Raw genomic sequence first — 15,231 nt, 5'->3', positions numbered from 1 at the left:
TGGAGGTATTGTTTACATCCCAAATTGTAAAATGGCGACGAATAACAGTTAAAGCAGCGAGTGGAACAACGTCAAATTTTAATGTAACTTAATTACCAAGCGAACTTTTCTTTAGTTATGCTTTCGAGTGCTTAATAAGTGCAGTAATCCACTTAATTAATTATCCTATCAGGATGGATGTCACCGAGACGATGAAAGAAGCCGGGTAATGTTATCATTTGCTCTGTACCATCTTCGACTCTTTTCAGTCGCTTTTTTTGTATCTATACATCATTTTTACCTCAGTCACAACTGGATTGAATCCAATAGAAAGGAACCAAGTCACATCTTGAAAAGGAAGTGAGTCAAGGCGGATGAAGAATGGTGGTCGCATTTCGTACCCTCTTGTTATCACATGGCATCCTGCATTCGGCACGTTTCGGGTACATCCTGCTCGCATGGCAAAGCATGTACCCTCTGGGCGTCATAGCCTTTAAAATGGCGGCTCAACTCGAAATGCCACAACCTTACTTCATCTGCCTTGGAAGCGAGTTATGAACAGTTCTAAGCTTATAGTGTGTTCACACGTCTTGCGGAACTGCTCATCAGGCCGTCTGACGAGTAGCTTGACGAGCCCTCCATCGTAGCGCTTTCTATCATCAGTGTGATATGGATCAACACTTCGTATCAAATACAATTAGTAAGAATAAATAGCAGAATAAATATTCTTTCTCTTGGTCCATGACTGTAGAGCACCTTTGGCAGAGGAGTCTTGAGCGGTTAGCCAAGTGAACGCGCCTAATGATGTTTCGTCCTGAATTCTGGCGTGGTTAAATTGGTGTGTGATATAATGCATCAATCAAAGAAAAAACAGATCATGACAGATTTTGACCTCCTGAGGGTTTTTTTTTATTGCGGAACAGGGTGGTACGAAATGGAATGGAATCCTGAGCGATCCGAACCGATATCAAGTGTTCCAAGTGAAAAAAAATTCAAACTTGGTGGTAGGTTTCATTTGTTAAGGACGGAAAATTTTATAAGTAGGTTAGGATCACATTGGAACATGATCTCAACCCAATTCGGAAGAGCGATCCATCCGTTCCATCCCAATCCACTGGAACGCTTGGATCGCAGCTGAGGAACGGTATATGAAAATACCAATGTTCATCGCGTTCCACTGTGTTCTGGATAAGGAAAAAGCCCTTTAGTCAACAAAAGGATGAGCTGCGCATGAGCCTGACAAATCATTCTCAACCAATAAATTCGGAGCAATGAAAGCAGAAACTTTTTTTTCGAAAAAACCTTGCACTTGAGACAATAACCAACTTCTGTAATGAATGCAAATTTTTCTTTTTCAAACAGAATCATGACTTTATCTTTCTGAATATTGCATTTTTCAAGTGAAGATGATTCTCTTAGCTCTTGTGCAGGGGCTATCGACCTCATGAATCTTCTCAACTAACACCCTAGTGTCCCTGTTCAAAAATTTGTAATCCAGAAAAAATATTTTGCATGTACATACGCACTGAAAGCAAAAATTGAACCCTTTTAGTCTCTAAAAACCTTTGAGAAATAAAACTTTCAACCTCTTCTTTTCGGTTCAATCCTCATGTGACATGGTATCTCTCCATTAAACTTAGTTGAAATACTGTTCATAAGAAGAGGCTGAAAATTGATTATTGCATCCTTTACAATAGCCTTAGTGAAGAAAAAACCACTCGACCATGTTGACAATACCCATGTTCACTTGAGCGTTTCAAACCTAGTTGAATACTTACTATTAGTATCAAGAGATGCACATTGAAAACTTCCAAGTGAACACTTTTGAAACATGCGTATTTAACTCCAAACAACTTTGATACAATTGTAGAAACAAACATGTATAAACAAAATAGGGCAACGCTCTTCTCCCATGGAGCATCATGTATTTTATGAACAGCCCCCAATGAAAAGTTTTCCAATACAAAGCATATTCATGATGTAGTCATTTTAGAATTTCAGAGCTCGTGTGTTTTCATTCCTCTATTTTCATGCATTTATTTTGTTCTTTTAATTTTATATCGTCACAGCTCGGAAAATGACACAGTTCGAAAATCTGAAAGGAAGCCAGTGAAAAAGAAATTTGACGATTTTGAGATTGACGTAAGAAAAAAAGCTAGACTCGAAAATGATGAAGGGAATGACAGCAGCATGATAGAATATCAAAATGTGGACAAAGAGCAGGAAATTTCATCAGAAAATCAATTTGACATTGATCCAACTCAAAATGAAAGTATTGTTTTCACCATTGAGGAACGGATTGGGGAGAGTAATATATTAGAAAAGTTGAAGACTTTGGAATCTTCAGAGTCAGACAATAATAATCACTGCAGCGAACCCAGAAGACTAACGGTGAAAGAATTACTGGAAATAGTTGAACCGAAAATGTCCGTCAGTGAGTTCCAGAATCTGGTTCAGTCGAAATCATTGAATGACTCTCCTGTGAAGAAACCCCCAAGCACCAAACGATTTCGCAACGAGTGGCTAAAGATGAGTGAATTTAAAGAATGGCTACAACCGCATTCATTACGTGACAAAGCTTTTTGTACCATTTGTAATAAAGTTCTGAACGCAGGAAAGAGTGAGTTAGAAAAACATGGAGCCACACGGAAACATTATACTCTATTGGAACAGTGGCGGAGCTCATCAAATGATTTTCTTGAAAGACCTAGATCATCAATCACCGGTAGTCCCGTTTCGAACAGTATGTTCAATGCTGTACCTTTTCGTCGGAAACATTCTAGTGAATCATCAAACGATGGTGGACCTGCTATTCAGGTGCCTGATTCTCGACCCCAACTTGAGATTGTTATTCCTTCAGGTTGGTCTAGCATTTACGTTCATGGAACAAAATGTTTGCTCCTTGGTTTTCTTAAGCTGAGCTCACTGCTGAATTAACTGTCTTTCAATCCTTAGTTTTATTGTACCTAATTCAGGTGAAGAGAAAGAAAAGTAATTATCCTAGGTAAGTTGTCAAAATAAGTAAAAGGCCATCTATTTTCTTGTCTTGTAGGGTAAAATAATGTTCGGTTTTTTGTGTATTTTTTTTGTTTTGTTTTTTTACATAGGAATTTTTTCCATATCCCTCCTCTTTGAACTGGGTTGCAAGTTTCATTTTGCTCCTGGGTATGGAAAAGTTTGAGCATATTTCTGTCAAATTAAACAATTGTATAATACAACTTCATGGATTGTAGTTTTCGGTGTATCCGGGAATTCAAGTGGTGTGAATCCGTTGATCCTTTTCTCACATTCCTTGGAATCCCTCAGATGCCTCCTCCACCAATTTTTCGTATGACGAAACTTTTTTGCCAGCTTTGGTTTTTCTTCTCTTGTCACCCACTTTACCTCGGAAATCTTCCCTTTAAATTGTTTTTTTAGAAAAAAGCAATGTCTTTTATATCCATTGGATTGGATCTGTGGCTTTTTAATCATCGCGCGTGTTGACTCATTATTAATTTCTTGTCTTGTCATCACTCTCGGCAGGTCTGAAAATTCAACTTAGCTGATTAGATTTGGCAAAACGCTAAACATTTGCAAGACAATTTAACTAGCAGAGGCAAATGTCAAATGCTTCTCGGACTATTTTGGAGTGTCCTTAGTCGAAGCAGCTCTTTATTCTTCAAACCCTTATATAAACGTGTAAATATTTACTGCACACCATGGATGAGGATAGATTGTTTCATATGAAGTTCAAGCCCTCCACACAATCTTTACCGACAGTGCGTAAATTAATGAAAATTGACCATGTGGGTGCCTCGGGCAAGCAACTGGCAGAACTGCAAGAAGACAATTTCAAGTTAACTCCGAATATTTTGCAGCGTGCTACTGCAGCCATCAATTCACCCTCGGATAGCACAGCTAGTAATCAAGACAATTTAAAGTTAACTCCGAATATTTTGTACCGTGCTAATGCAGCCATCAATTCACCCTTGGATGTAAATGACAAACGAAGTAACTTTGTCGTTGTGCAGTTGCCAAAATTACCCACCTCTAAGAAATCTAAAGAGCCTGCTGTGCCTGTTTCTGAGGCAGCTGCTGTTCAGATTTCCTCAGAAGGAGAAGAAATGAAGGTCATCATCGATGCTGAGGATGGGACTGAACAACAGTATATGACAATCCTCAGTGAGGAAGAGTTACCTGGTTAGTCTATTCTCTCCCCTCACCCGGTCAGAGCCTTTGTATTTTCAACTCTCGTAGCCTCCTAACCATCTCAATCCTAAACTTAATTTTTTTCTCGGATTTTCAAATAGCCCATTGAGCTAACCCTTACACCCTGACAGATAATTTTATAAGGTATAGATAGAGAAGAGGCAATTTTGCACCAAATGGGTCAGTAATTACTATGGGGAGTCCGGAATAGTGTTATTTTTGTTCAAAAATTCTAAAACTTCGAAATAAGTCTTCTTAAAGAGGAGCTGTAATAAGTAGGTACTCTTTGAAAATTAGTTTAACTCAACTTTCTTCTTTCTTTTTAAGTAAATGCCAAGATATTTTGTAACTAGGAAAGGCAGTAATTATTTTATTCTATGATTCAGGCTTTTGGTCACCTTTGAAGAGAGTGCTGAACAAGACATGAATGCACCCAGAAGAAGTTATAATATCATTCAAACTCCTATCAATACAGTAGACTTGAGCTCTATTAATGCAATTTCCTCAAGCCCCGAGGCAAAAGTGAGCAGTAAAAGAAGAACACAAAAGTATCGCAAAGCTTGGGAAGACTTACCTGAATGTCGTGGTTGGTTAGAGCCACTAGATGATAATGTGTATAAAGCAAAGTGTATTGCCTGTGACAAAGAAATGATGGCTGACGTAACAGTGATAAGAAATCATGCTCAAGCCAAGAAGCACCTTAAAAATTGCGAAAATATGCAAGATGAGAAATTAAGCGCCGTCTGTAAAAAATCGTTTGAAGCAGCCAAGAAAAGCAGAAAAGCGACTGGAAAAGCAGCCTCTTGGTCAACCTCAGACGCAAAAGTTAGCACTGACAATGATGATATTCAGATAATAGATTTCGACTCATTATCAATTAAAGGTACTTGGATTTTTTGTTTCAAATCAGCCTGTTTCCTAGATTTTATTTCTCTCTGTTTGCCTACCAAGTACCTAATGGCTTCTCAAACATCACCTTTCGTTTCATTATCTTTTCTTTGCCATTTTTGTCTCTAGAATATTTTCCCAACTTTCCTCTAACCACCAAAAAATCGGTCAGAGCTACATGTGTACAAAATTATTAGCTTTTTGTAATATTTTTAAAATCAATTCGTCATGTTTGTATGTCCCTGTCTAAGTCTTTCGAAACCACTAAGATATGGAATTCAATTCATGCAAAATTTCACTCTCTGTTTATATTTGTCGATTATTGGAGATACTTACCTCTAGGTAACACATTGCTCTCAAAAAAAAGGAGTAAAAAAGAGAAACCTAAAGGAACTTTCTTTAATTTTAAGAAGTATCCCTAACTTCCGTTTATTCCTGCCATTGTTTCCACTTTGGTTTTTTTCTTGTTACAACTTTTTAAACTTCAACTGTTCTTGAATAAAAATATTAAGTCTAGTAGTCATTCCTGCTCAATGAGTGTCATTTTTTTTGACATGTCCTTTTATCTTTACAAAAATTTCAAATTCTATTCAAATTAGATGGATTAATGGACTAATAAATTATTTGTCTTGATTTCAACTGTGAAACTACAAAATATTTAGAACTGCATCCATCGGTGTGTAAACTACTCCAATGCTGTGAGCCCATCTCCATGCGAGAGAGGAAAAATAATCGCCTAGATTTTGTATGAGTGTTTAAATTGGAAATTTAATATTTTAAGGTATCTAGGTACTCTGCTCAAGAAAAGACATAAGTTTCTCTTGCGCAGATGGAAACAATGACCATCATTTTCTTTCATATTGAGCTGGGCAAGCTGTGGGTGGAATTTACAAGAGTACTCCTTTGAATAAGAATCTCTCGAAAATCTTCTTAAAAGAAGCATTTCAGTGTGATGATTTGACACTGAAAGTCCATTAGTAAAATTCTGAAAGTGTGTGTATGTCATAAATTATCAGACAGTCTTTACCTACCAACTCTTTGGACGTACCTACCTATCATAGCAACGAAATGTATACTTGTTATGGTAGTTCCCTTGGAAATTCAATATTTTCGAAGTGAAAGGAATCATTTCTCTTCTCAGAACTCTATTTTCAAATTAGATGACCTGAAAGCTGAGGTTTTTTCCTCGTCACCTATTTTTTTTTTCAATTTCTCTGCATTCAACAAAGTTTTTTTTTATTTTGGGGTACAAGAATTGGTTGACATGCTGCTCTTCGTTTCTAGTAATCTTCTCTTGTCCATAAATAAGTTATTGCGAACAAAACAAAAAATCCTTCTTGCCACATTTCTCCCTCCTTATTTCTCCAATGATCCCGCATGAGAGACTGCCTCATTTCTTCTTGGTAAAATAAGGTTGGGTTGATTATAATTTTTGACTATTCCTTAGGTATGATACTTCTAGGTCAATATGGTGCTGATTTTCATTACAAAAGGCCTCGAAAAGAATAAAGAGTTTTTTTCCTTTCTTTCTTAGGTTGAAGGACAGTTTCTTATCAGCTTGAGTTAAAAATTTTACTAAAAATCGGTCAGGGTCTCTCTCCGAAATTTATTGTTCCTCCATTTTCTGTTCATTCTCAACCCTCTGACTCAAGGCACTTTCTCAAACCATATCCTAAAAAATTCAGTCAATAACTCAGAATTTGGAAGGAAATATTGTTTTATTTTATTTTTTATTAAATATCCTTAAGTTTGAACACATTTTTATTATCGTTTTTCATAATTCCTTTTTCTCTACTGTTTCATAGTTGGAATAATTTTTCACAGTGCAGCTCTCACCGATTTAAGTTCCTCAATTTACTCATTTTTTAAGTATGTAGGTAACACCTGCCGTCATCATTGTTTGAGTATTTGTGTGAATTCTTGTTATACAAAAAATACCTGTATTTTTGTCCATTTTTTTCTTCTTTTTTTCTTAAAAAACGAAAGACAATTCAAGGATTCAAAAGTATTTTTGAAGCAAAAAATCTTATTACCTTCTCATTTCTCTTAGATCTGCTTAGAAGTTCAAGACCGAAAACAATGAATTCATGTAAGGAACAAATCTCAGGGCATTTCTAGAGCACAAGTAATTTTATATCTGCCTCTTTTGATCTTCTCACCTCACATTCCCCCTCCCCCATGTTTACTGCCGTAAAGAATGGACTAGTGATCATTCATTCCATTTTACCCATTGTTGAAATACTCGTGGCTCTGACCGATTTTTACTTTTAATTCTAAGTTTAACTTTATCAATTCATGGTATTTTTTCAACTTGACAAAGTTTTGAGAAAGAAGCAGACTTTGCTCTACTATCCCAGAGGGTAAAAAATGAGGTGTTTGCATTTTGGGCATCTCGGATGTTTTTGATGACATCGATATGGACAGTTTTTACCATCGATTTTCTTGGAAATGGTGTACTTAGTTTATGGAAAAAATTCATTCTATATCAAGTGTTTGAAATTACATCATGAGTTGATTCAAGCAAAAAAAATTGGACGTTATGGTCCATTTTTAATACTTCGAATTCCGGATTTTGCTCTAGTACCTGCACCAACCTACGTCACGGAGTAAACAATCCTCAAGATGCAAACACCTCCTTTTTTTCCCTACCCTACTATTCATGTCAAGTCTTGTACTATTCATGCATAGAACTTTTTAAAAATCAAATCTCCGGCGTATGTTCTGGTGAAAAATATCCAAGTTTTAGTATACATTTTTAAGTCCAATGCCCGTCTCATTATATTTCTTGGAAATTTCAGTGTAACCCTATGTGGCCAACTGGCCAATTTCTGGATCAAAATTTTGTCTCGCTATTGCTTTCATTTTCGTATCTCTAATTACGAAAATTACATTTATTGCAAAAAATCCATTATTTTTCCTAATAAGTATGTAAAGACAATGGCCCTTCTTTAGAAATTACTATCAGAAACACCAAAAGTCTGAAATAACTTTTAATGCAGGAGCAATTTCAGAAGATTTTACCTCTAAAACTCTTGTAGCAATGCACCCTTTTTAGTACGTGTCCTAGTTTTTTGTTCAACTTTGGCCTTTATTGTTTAAAAAAGTAAGCAAATTCTGAAGAACCAGCCTGCCAAAAAAAGCCAGAGAAGTGAGGAATAAATGAACTCTGCTCCCTCATATTCCAAATGATCTTCAGGAATAAAATGTTTTTGGACTGACATGGTATCATTTGGACACAATACACCCTGCATAAAATGTAAAAAATTTACAGCTGGTCCAGATAAAAATGTATTTTCACCCTTAAATGGCGTTTTTAAGGTCTCTCATTCTAACATAATGCTTTTGATTCTAAAATTCAATATTTATAATAAATCATTTGATCTTAAAACTCTCATTGAATATTACGCTATGCTATTGCTTTTACCTAGCTAATATTTCTTGCTATTGCGGCTTTTTTATCTCGCTAAAAAACTTTCATTTCTCTTTTCGACAGGCGATGAAGAAACAGAAGAGTATGACTATGAATTAGAAGAAAATGATGGGAAACGCTATTCAAATCATAGCTTTGCGCAACCTGTTAAACATAAGGAAAAAGATAACAGTTCCCAATCTAAAGCGGCGGGTAAGTGTTCATCTTCATGTATTCCTTTAAACAGAATGTTTTCGAAAAAACTGTATAATTTGAATTGTTAGGTAAGAGACCACTTATTCGTTTGGAGAAAATGCTATAGAGTTTTCCTAGTCCCACCTGAAGTTTGCTGAACTCCTTTTTGTGCATTTTCTTAGTTGACCTGGCAAGCTCAAGCCTAATCCATTCCATTCTCCGGCTGAGGTCATGTTCAGTTTTCTGCTACATCCCTAAAATAATTCTCAACGGTAGCTTCTCGAGGGTGAAACTCCCAAACCATGTATCTCTGTTTGCGACGTTGCAGACTTTATGTCATATTTTATTTTTCCAATAAAGAACTACTCAAAGTCAATGCTTAAAAACCTCCGTGATTTTTTTTCCTCTCCATGAGCAGCAAATTCTGAAAAAACTTCAAGGAATCATGTTGATTTGTTCTTTCTTAAATAAATAAAATTGGAGCGGTAATTTTTGAACACCGCAAATAAGGTATATGATTTGGGAGTTTCACCATCGTTCTACAGATCGTCTCAATTTTGATTCAGTGGTAGGCTAGGCCTCTCTCTTGTTGCAGTTCATGAGTTCTCTGTCAAAAGATTTGAGAAGGTGCTCTCAGTTCTTTAAAACCGGTTTTCATTGTTCATTTTTTTGGAGATATGAAAAGACTGAGAAATGCTCATATTACACTAGCAATCCGTTTTTCGTTGTAATCTTGCAAGAACTGTTTTGAAATTGTAATGGGGGGGGGTATGAAATGATCCAAAAGCCATCAGTTTCGCAAGTGCAGGCTCGGGCGAGCATGTTGATGTTCAGAGCATCTATCTTGTAGCGCCGATCACCTCGCAATCACGCCTCCGACGTCATAGCTCGGTCGGACGTTACAAGATATATCGACTGTGTAAGTCAGCAATCACATAACTCGGTTTGCGACGTCGCAGACTTCCTGTCATACTTTATTTTTTTAAACGGGAAACTACTCTACAGCAACTCTTTAAAACTGCCTTGATTTTTCTTCTGGGTGCGAAGAAAATTCTGCAATAACTTCAAGGAATGATGTCAATTTGTTTTCCTTTTAAAAAATAACATAGAGGTGGAGATTATCAGACAATGCCAACGAGTTATGTGATTGCCGACTTACACCGTCGATATACTCTCGATCCTCGCGGCGCGCCGTCGTATCTTCGAGGCAGCGATTAGAGGTGTCGCCTAGCCAGTGTATCTAGTGTATATAGTTTGTATTTCATCGAGATATAGATCAGTCTCTACCATTTGACTACGTGCGTTGGATCTTTTCATCCCCCCCATTACAAAATTATATCCAGAAACCAATTTTTCCTCTCATGAATTGGAAGACTGTAGTTGTGAAGGAAAGATGTAACGTACTCTTTTTTCTTTTCTTCAACATCCTCGATATGTCCTTTGTTGCAAATTTCTCCTCTAAAAAGGAATTTTTGTCTTTTTTTCCAAGCAGTGTCCAAGGCCGCGCCATTTTGGAAAGCCAGTGCTATTGTAAACGGTCATGTAACCGAATTGAAACTGTCAGACTACAAAGGTCGTTATATTGTTCTCATTTTCTACCCTCAAGACTTGTAAGTAGCACATCATTCCATTTTGTCTTTAGTTTGATCTAGTGTTAATGAATACGTACTATAATAATTTTTTTTCTATGATGCCGCATCAAATTAGGTTGGATGTCATTTCAGCGATAAACCTTAGAATTCCGGTCAAAGAATACAGCTGAAAGAAAAGAAATGCTTTAGCTTACCTGTGAATGCTCTTGCAAAATTGCATCCACTGGCCCACTCCTTCAATCTATTAATGAAATACTAGATGCAGTATGTGCTCCCTCAGAATTCTTTTAAGTCAATGACTCTAGCTGGGAATAGCTGACAGTGAGCCATAATGCGCTTAAACACAGCGACCTTTGACCTCTCAAAGCCATTCTGGCTCACCGTCAGTTTTTCCCAGCTAGAGTCATTGACTTAAAATAATTTCTGAAGGAGCACACATTGCAAATAGTATTTCATGAAGAAGTTGAAGGAATAGGCAAAAAAATGCAATTTTGAAGGCGTTTACTATAAAACTAAATGCATTTTGATCCAACAGAACGTACAAGTCAAACAGTGTACTACAAAGACTAAGTAAATAAAGTTAGAGTAAGATATAGTCAGCTGAGGAACCATGTTAAGTTAATTAAGTAATGTGAAAACAACATCAAAGCATAAAGAGCCATTAGTCGAGAATGTAAAATGATCAAAATTAGGTCAGGTAAATTGGAAATGAACAAGGAAGAATCAACTATCGATGCTGCCACAAACAGTGGCGTGGCGTGAATTGCGATATATCGATCGTTATGCCATTTAAACCTATGAAAAAAGATCGATTATCAGGGTGTTCGCAGCGAAGACCTCAGTAATCGATTCTTTACCATAGCTTCAAATGGCGAGATATCAATAATCGATTATTCACGCCACGCCACTGGCCACAAACATTAATATTTGGTGTGGTGTCAAAGATCAAATCCACTTTCTTGCTTACCAAGTTGATATTATTGCAAGCTGCTTTTCTGATTTCAAAAGATTCAAGAATTTTCATTTGCTTTTTCTTTGTGGACTGAAGCAAGGTTTCTATATTTTTCTCAGCATCATGAATTTTGTGATTACTACTGGTAAGATGTTGATGCACATTTTAATTAGGATCTTTGTGGTGCTCGAGATTTGCTTGAAATTTCTTCCAGTTTTCTCAGTGTATACAGGATCACAATATTTGCCTTTAATCTATAACACTCCAGATTGATTTTATCAGTTGAAATGCTACTGTTTTAATGGGTGAAACTTTATTTATTTATTTTTTTCCTTTTAATGTGTTTTTCTTAACTGGTGTTACTTCATTTTTAAACCCTCATTCTTATAAATTTGCAGCTCTAGAGTTTGTCAATCGGAGCTCCTTGCAATAAGTGATCGTATCTCAGAATTTAGAGCATTGAATGCAGAAGTTGTTGCGTGTTCAGTGGACTCCTTCCTTGCTCATCAGGTTTGGTGTCGAACTCCACGTTCAGAAGGAGGGCTTGCCAATCCCAAGATAGCACTTCTGTCTGATCCTACGCATTCCATATCAAAGGACTATGGTTGTTTCATGCCTGAACTAGGTCATACATTAAGGTAATGATAATTAACTATCTATCATTAAAGGATCTGGTTCATGTTCACTTCATATGTGTATATCCCAATAATATGTCAAATGTGCCAGTCATAGAATCAAGTTCTGATAATTTCGGGCTTTTGGTCAGTGAGAAATGATAAGATCTGGCCGAACGCCTAGTTTCTACAACCAGTATGAACAGGAATATGTATTTCCTTCCAAAAACATAGTTAATGACATTATCCACTGCAGTAGTACGTACCATGCCACAGAACTGTCCTTTTCTATGTATTCATCAGTCAGTGATCCACACATTTGCACTGGTTACCCAACAAGAAGCATGAATGAAAAAAGGTGGAAGAAACCATGGTGTGCACCACCGCAAAAGATGACGTCATAAACCATGTTTTCAGAAGGGCGATACATACCTCTGTTAATATTGGTTCTGGAAACTAAGCAGGTAACAGATCCTCTTATTTTTTGCCGTTCAGTGGTCTGAAATTATCAAGAAACGATTCTGTGACTAGCTTAACTGACCCTGGGTCAGTTTTGAATATGTGGTTTCACGACATTCTATCAACGATTTTTTGTCCGCACACCTCTTTTGTCCAGAATTTTACGTCTATGCATAAAATAAGCAACAGTGTCTTGGTCCAAGCATTATATTTTAGTCAGTATGTAAAATTATATTGACTATATCAAAATGAGAGAATTGAGGGAGAAGGTGTTCTTATGGTAACTCATTTTTTAAATGAAATGTTACTTTCTTCTTTTGATTTATCTTTTCGAATTGTCACTGGTGAATATTTGGTTTTATTTCTATCCTTAAAATTTTCGAAGTAAAATATACCTTATATATATGTAGATTTTATTTTGTAAATGAAAATAATACTTCATTTTAAAAACATTTACGTTTTTAAAACGTTGCAAATATTTGGAAAACCTTTTCCAAGCGATGGTAATGCTATTAATTACGCTGAGCCTTAGTTATGTTGAAAAAAACTACAAAAATGAATAAAAGAGGTAAAAAACCAAGAAGCTTGCAATCTTTGGTTTAAATCAATTCGTTCATCGATCTTATAGAGTCAAATACCCCTAATTTTGAGCATTTGGTTGCACATACATCACGCTGCAGCATAGTAAAAGCAAAATATAAAAGAAAAAATAAAAAAACTTTGGAAATCATTTAATTTGACATGGAACCACTTTAATATTTACAAAATACACACTATTCCTTTAACACATAGTTTTTCCCATCAATTTAAATGGGAATAATCCATGCAGAGTGTGCAAACATTTCAAAATCATGGGATGAAAAATGCTGACTCCACAAGTTTAAATATTAGAACCTAACACAGAGCTGAGTGGGATGCTGCCAGCACGAAACGTACCGTGGTGCCTGCAAACCTAACAGGAATACTTCACGCATTGCGCAATGCGTGAAGTATCCCTGTTAGGTTCGTAGGCGCCAATGCGCGTTTCGCGCTGGCCGCCCGCCCGCCGCGCCGCAGTGTAACACGGCGACGCCTCAAGCAACTATTTCACAACAGAGGTGTTGCACAGTATCCTACGAAATTGAAGGCGCTCCAACATATTAAGAATGACAGGCATCCTTGAAGAGTGCGGAGCTTTCCTTGCAAAATAAATCAAAATACTACAGCACAAAAAGAGAGCGGTAGTCCAAATACTCACTAAATTCTAGCATCCGTATTCAATAACGCGTGCGCCGCGGCACGCCGGCACCGTCGCGGTAATGAAAACTTATTTGTCTTCAAAAAATTGGTGTAACTTTAACTCATCGATTTTTTTTACTAAAAGAACTCATCTCAGGCTCATTTGTGAGCTAAGAATTTAGACCACAGCCTCCTGCAAGCTGCGTTTGGAATAGCCCTTTGCATGTGCATGCATCCATGCCAAATTGTGTTTGTCGTTTTAATAATTCTCATCATTATTAACCACCTGTCTCTCTTTTGTTTCTTGGCAGAGCTTACTACATAATTGATCACCGGGGTATCATTAGGCAAATCACAATCAATGATATTTCTGTTGGTCGCAGTACAGACGAACTTCTGCGGTTGGTCGAAGCTTTCCAGCAAACTGACGAAACAGAAGCATCTGCTCCTGCTGATTGGAAATCAGGCCAGCCACTGTATTCCTAAAAAAAAAACAAAAAAAAAACATGATATTAGTCCTTAAATTAAGGGCCTGTACGTCTGATGTTCTTTCATGATCGATAATGCATGATGTATGTATTTGTTATTTTTTTTTGTTTACCAGTAAGGATCAAATTAATTTGTAAATAGGTACAAAATGTTTAATTTTTGTATACAGTTATCCTCTTGTAATTCACAGACTTGTCCAGATTCCTGAAGTTTGAAGTCTAAGAAAAAATTAAAATACTTGAATCGGCTCTGATTCACAGTATCCAAATTTTATTTTTCCTTTTTTTATTATTGCATCATCATTCACTAGTTCTAGCTTTTGTTAATGCTTTTAGTTTTTGTTATCTCTATTGCAGGCATGCTTCTCTAAAAGAAGAGAAATATCACTAAAGCCTGTTAAAGTTACTTGTTGGTGATCTGTATCTTCTTCTCTATGACTTGATGCACCGCACTAAAGTCCCATGCAGTTTATGTCCTACCAATAAATTGCAATAGCAAGCTGTATTTTTAAAGTCAGAGATTACCAGTGCGGGTATAGTAACTCCTGGCCAATCCTGACCATACACCAAAAAACTAAGCTGGACTTGTAAAAGTGTTTTGGTTAGAAACGGATGGTCATCATTGAGATGACAGGTCAAAGGTGATCTATTGAGATCACCTTTGACCTTTCAAATTGATCTCCTGTATTCCTCTTGATTTAACAGTGGTTTAAAATTTAGGGCTGAAAAATTCATTTTTTATGATTTATTTCCTACCTCAGTTTTAAACTTCCATTCTAGAATAGAAAAACGTAAGATTGCATTGCTAGACAAGGTACGAATTTAAGCATCTTGATGTATGTACCTTCGTAATCTCTCCTGGATTTCATGTAAAATACGATTCACCCAACGACAATTCTCTCATGTACTCAAGTATTTTACATGCAAGATCTCCAGGACAAAAATCATCATTTAAAATAACAATGTTGACAAATGTCTGAAGATCCTCTCCTAGAACAATCCCTTTCCCAAAAATCTAAGGAAATTATAAATTTTCATTATTGTGATAGTCAGAATTCTGATATAAGCATACCTACATAATGAACAACTGTTCCATTTTTCTTCAGTTTTTTTTTTTTTTTTATTTGATCCTTTTGTTTTTGTATGGAATAAATTGTAAGAATATTTTGCCAATACTGGTTGTATTACATCATTCTCTGCCTGCAACACTTTAAATCGCTCAAATCTGTGAAAACGGTTATCGTTGAAA

The 15,231-nt window shown here is 36.4% G+C and overlaps 1 protein-coding gene across 6 annotated transcripts; it reads left to right on the top strand.

Moving 5' to 3' along the window:
- LOC109041941 (uncharacterized) lies at positions 1–15,155 on the top strand. 6 transcript variants are annotated; one of them, XM_019058457.2, is made up of 6 exons: positions 1–205; positions 4,554–5,050; positions 8,549–8,677; positions 10,149–10,269; positions 11,602–11,841; positions 13,806–15,155. In XM_019058457.2, exons 1-6 carry the CDS (start codon positions 174–176, stop codon positions 13,978–13,980), a joined length of 1,194 nt encoding a protein of 397 aa, XP_018914002.1. In that variant the 5' UTR covers positions 1–173; the 3' UTR covers positions 13,981–15,155. The 6 variants fall into 6 exon arrangements, with proteins under 6 accessions (XP_018914002.1, XP_018914003.1, XP_018914000.2 ...); XM_019058458.2 differs by lacking the exon at positions 4,554–5,050 and adding an exon at positions 3,502–4,158 and having other exon boundaries at positions 2–205; XM_019058455.2 differs by lacking the exon at positions 4,554–5,050 and adding an exon at positions 2,049–2,839 and having other exon boundaries at positions 2–205.
- Positions 15,156–15,231: the final 76 nt, after the last annotated feature.

This window comes from Bemisia tabaci, chromosome 3 (assembly GCF_918797505.1).
Source record: "Bemisia tabaci chromosome 3, PGI_BMITA_v3".
NCBI classification, from domain to species: Eukaryota; Metazoa; Arthropoda; class Insecta; order Hemiptera; family Aleyrodidae; genus Bemisia; species Bemisia tabaci.
Note: the sequence above shows the minus strand (reverse complement) of the source record. Positions and strands in the feature narration are given on the sequence as shown.

Bases quoted from the DNA above. Each gene is read 5' to 3' on its own strand.
- LOC109041941 (XM_019058455.2), top strand. From the start codon at position 174: ATGGATGTCACCGAGACGATGAAAGAAGCCGG. The intron at 206-2,048 runs GTAATGTTATCA...ATATCGTCACAG, and splicing joins GAGACGATGAAAGAAGCCGG to CTCGGAAAATGACACAGTTC. The intron at 8,678-10,148 runs GTAAGTGTTCAT...TTTTTTTCCAAG, and splicing joins TTCCCAATCTAAAGCGGCGG to CAGTGTCCAAGGCCGCGCCA.